The sequence below is a fragment of the Alexandromys fortis genome, unplaced genomic scaffold (genome assembly GCF_014885135.2).
Source record: "Alexandromys fortis isolate MF-2015 unplaced genomic scaffold, M_Fortis_MF-2015_v1.1 scaffold_96, whole genome shotgun sequence".
NCBI classification, from domain to species: Eukaryota; Metazoa; Chordata; class Mammalia; order Rodentia; family Cricetidae; genus Alexandromys; species Alexandromys fortis.
The window spans coordinates 3,269,070-3,273,567 of NW_026068053.1; the positions used below are offsets into that span (position 1 = coordinate 3,269,070).

Sequence of the window (4,498 nt, forward strand, 5' to 3'; positions counted from 1 at the left end):
GTTGTTAACTTTTAAAAAAATTGGCATTTTTGACATCTGACACATGTTTTTGTTATGTGTTGGTGCTTCTTGTCTTAACCACCCCACCCCAGCCCCACTAGAACACAACCTCTTTCCAGGAGGCTTCCTGTCTTTCAGTATTACAGCCAGTGCCTTGCCGAGTACTCAGCCAGGTCAGGTTCATCCCCTCCTACCTAATAAACAGATCTGCAGATTTTCTGGTCTATCCTGGGCTGTCAACTCTTTTCTCCATTACATTTCTACTTTGAAATGAATAAAAACACATTAGTGGTACTGTTTAAGTTTTCCAGCAACACTTCATGTCTTCTTCAATTCTTGTATTTCTCAACTGGTTTTTGTTTTAAGTATGATTTTTTTTATCACAAAATATATTTCAGAAAAGATAGCTAAGGGGTTATGTATCCATTGGACCTTTAATCCTCTCCTTTGCATTGCCCCAAATATTTGTACCAACATTATTTCCACATTTTCATAATGACCCCCTGTGTTCTAAGAACTATTATTCAGAACTTGTCCTATATTGTTTTAACTTTTAAAATCCAAGTGCACATTTGGTGCTCCTCACAAACATTCTCAGAAGCTTCCTGAAATAAGTAGCTGTAGCCTTTAGTTTTCATATTCTACAACAGACACATCTCCATATCTTTACTGTCTGTGTTTGTTCCTGACTCAGTGTTGTATTTTAGTAATTATTCAGACCAATGCTTTGCATCATTCACAATAAAATTGGCAGAAATGATATAGGGACTCAATTTTTCCCATCCTAGAGAGCTAACATTTACTAAGTGCAAGTCTCCTAAAGACTTCCTGGTACAAATCTCCTTTTCTATTCACTTTTCTAAGGGCAAGGACAAAGAGCAAGGCAGTAAGAAAAGAGGAGAGAAGGAAAATGTGCTGTCTTAGAAATCATTTTTTCATTTTCCTTCTTAGACCTAAATGAGAACACGTTCATGACCAAGTTTCTAAGAATTTATTTTTTCTTTCACTTCAGCTTCACCAACTAGTCTAGGAAGCGTGGATTAGCTGAGTAAAATAGAGGTAGAGATACTGTCCAATAACGCATGTCCTTCTTAGGAAGCTGGGGGCTTGGTACAGTTCAGAAAAAGGCAGAGAATTGCTCCATTCCTGGAGATTCTTTTTAAAGAGCAGAGAGCATTTGGACATATTGAGAGTAGAGTTAACAATTTATGAGGTAAACGGGTGTTTCTTAGAGGTGACCCAAAATTGGTGTTGCTAACCTGGGTTTAGGAATGGGTGATTAGAATTACCTATCACTTCTCTATTCTTCTGGCAGCTCCTACTCCAAGGAAAATTCTGGGCCCATGTGCTTTTGCCCTCTGTTTAATGTAAGCTTGAATTCTGCCACTGTGTAGAATAACACGGACATCCCCTAATAAAAAACACCTTTCTGTAGTATGATTGGCCATCTATTGGGTATATTCCCAAGAGTGATATTGCTGGATCCTGAGGTAGGTTGACTCCCAATTCTCTGAGAAACTGCCACACTGATTCCCAAAGTGGTTGCAAAAGTTTGCATTCCCACCAGCAATGGAGGAGTGTTCCCCTTACTCCACATCCTCTCAAGCATAAGCTATCATTGTTGTTTTTGATTTTAGCTATTCTGACAGATGTAAGATGGTATCTCAAAGTTGTTTTGATTTGCATTTCCCTGCTAGCTAAGGAAGTTGAACATGTCCTTAAGTATCTTTTGGCCATTTGAAATTCTTCTGTTGAGAATTCTCTGTTCAGTTCAATACCCCATTTTTTAATTGAATTATTTAGAATTTTGATGTCTAGTTTCTTGAGTTCTTTATATATTTTGGAGATCAGACCTTTGTCTGATGTGGGGTTTGTGAAGATCTTCTCCCATTCAGTAGGTTGCCTTTTGTCTTAATAATTGTGTCCTTTGCTTTACAGAAGTTTCCCAGTTTCAGGAGGTCCCATTTATTTACTGTTGTGCTTATTGTTTGTCCTATGTATGGGTTATACATAGGAAGTGGTCTCCTGTACCCATGTATTGCAGGCTACTTCCCATTTTCTCTTCTATCAGGTTCCGTGTGTTCAGATTTATATTGAGGCCTTTAATCCATTTGGACTTGAGTTATGTGCATGGTGATAGATATAGATCTATTTTCATTCATCTACAGGTTGACATCCAGTTATGCCAGCACCATTTGTTAAAGATGCTTTCTTTCTTCCATTGTGTAATTTTAGCTTCTCTGTCAAAAACCAGGTGTTCATAGGAGTGTGATTTATATCAGGGTGTTCAATTCGATGGAATGTTTGTTCACTAAATATTAAAGGAAGAAATACAGCACAAAAGAAACAATCTTGCCCAAGAAATGGCCAGTTTCATGAGTAGTGTATGAGCCCCAACCTAAAGTGCATTAGAAGGGAAACCAGAGGAGGTACTGTAGAGTAAGACTAAGGTTAGCAGAGCAGGGAGCCTGTGCCAAGCCCTGGAGACTGATGGTCCACCTCCGGACAAGAAATCCACAGCCCAAAGAAAACCAACAAGAAAATTCCTGGTGCCAATGAATAGCTGTAGACACCTTTATATTATGTGAGATAACTCAGACTCAAAGAAATCATGTTGTCTCTTGTGTGTGGATTCTGGATTTCAATTTTTGCATATGGAAGTGTGGATATAAGACAAGAAACTAGAAAGGAGACATGAGAAGAAGAGAAGAATAGAATGGAGAAAAGAGGGGACTCAAATGCCAGTATCATGAAGGTGGAAAAAGGACTGACTTGAGAGGGGTGGGTGGGATCTGGGATGTACTAAGAAAGATAGGGGCCCTGGGAGTGTCAGAAAAAAAAAAAAGACAGGTGAAAAGTTCAAATCAAAACCATTAATGAGCTTTTCCCCTGCCGCCGCCGAGTTGCACGGAGGCAGAGCCACGGTGCGGTCAAGATTCGACCTAACCATAATCCACTGCCATGGCCGAGGAAGGCATTGCTGCAGGAGGTGTAATGGACGACAACACTGCTCTTCTAGAGGTGCTGAAGACCGCCCTCATCCACGATGGCTTCGCACGTGGCATCCGCAAAGCTTCCAAAGCCTTAGACAAGTGCCAAGCCCATCTCTGTGTGCTTGCATCCAACTGCGATGAGCCTATGTATGTCAAGTTGGTGGAGGCCCTTTGTGCTGAGCACCAAATCAACTTCATTAAGGTTGATGACAGCAAGAAAATCGGGGAATGGGTAGGCATCTGTAAAACTGATCGAGAGGGAAAGCCACGGAAAGTAGTTGGTTGCAGTTGTGTAGCGGTTAAGGACTATGGCAAAGACTCTCAGGCCAAGGATGTCATCGAAGAGTACTTCAAGTGCAAGAAATGATTAAATAAAAAATTTGGCTAAAAAAAACCATTAATGAGAGTAAGCTAATATAAATAAGAAAAAAGAAATTAATTGTTAAGGACAAGTTAACAAACCAGGGAAACAGAGCCAGGCACAGCCAGGCAAAGGAATGGGTAACCAAGGGTGGTGAACAAAATTCCCTTTAATTGCTTCCCAGTACATGCAGGCTTTACGGACTTACCTCTTCTTCTTGCTGTTAGGTGTAATGTATAGAAATCATATTCTGTTTGTACACTAGCAGTTAGCAATGTTGAAAGCACCATGATTCTTGCCTCTTTATTGCCCACAAATGTAAGGTTAAGTCTCAGTTTGATCTCCCTTCCTAAGGAGATGACTATCTTGGAGCTCCCATGCAAGCCTGTGGCCATTCCCGCACTGAGAGTACAAGAATGTGAGTGGGTATGCAAACAGCAAATTCCATCAGCTTTCCCCATGGCTTGTCCTCTCTGTGGTATGTGTGAGGTGGAACCAGAGTGAAGGGAAAACAGTGAGCCCATGAGCGCCAGGACTGCCCCCCCCCCCCATCTAACAGGGCATAATGGAGACTTACCTTTAACAAAGGAAAGAGTGACTTTATAGAAAACTGATAGTACTTTGTTTTTTGATCATTGCTTGTCCCATTTACTTGATTTTTAGTTATGAATTATCACCTAAGTCAAACAGCCTCTAGTAATGTGTGTGTACATATAGTAAGATGATATAGATGATAGATAGACAATATAGATATAAATATATATGAAAGGAGTTACCATTTCTAAGAGATAAGAAATCTTAGTTTTGACAAAACACCAATCCTAGCTAGGAGTAGTGGTACATGCCTGTGATATCTGCCCTTGGGTGTTGGGGGCAGAAGAATCAGGAATTCCAAGTTACTCTTAGCTACATGGTAAGTTCAAGGGTATCCTGGAGTACATAAAACTCAACCTGAAAAAAAAATTAAAATTTCATCCAGTTTGTGACTTATATTTTAGAGGAGACAAATAAATAGCATATATAATAATAAGTAAATCAAATACTAATGCAGTGATACACAGTTCGGACATAACAAAGGACGAATGAGAGTATATGAATAAGAGGGGAAATAGCAGTTGTGGGCAAAGCAGTCATACTGAGAGTA

The 4,498-nt window shown here is 39.9% G+C and overlaps 1 protein-coding gene across 1 annotated transcript; it reads left to right on the top strand.

Moving 5' to 3' along the window:
• Positions 1-2,961: 2,961 nt before the first annotated feature.
• On the top strand, positions 2,962-3,360 carry LOC126487106 (40S ribosomal protein S12-like). The gene has a single exon (XM_050119766.1). It carries the CDS (start codon positions 2,962-2,964, stop codon positions 3,358-3,360), a length of 399 nt encoding a protein of 132 aa, XP_049975723.1.
• The last annotated feature ends 1,138 nt before the right edge of the window (positions 3,361-4,498 follow it).

What these genes read in the sequence shown, in the direction of transcription:
- LOC126487106 (XM_050119766.1), top strand. Translation starts at nt 2,962, where the DNA reads ATGGCCGAGGAAGGCATTGCTGCAGGAGGTGTAATGGACGACAACACT.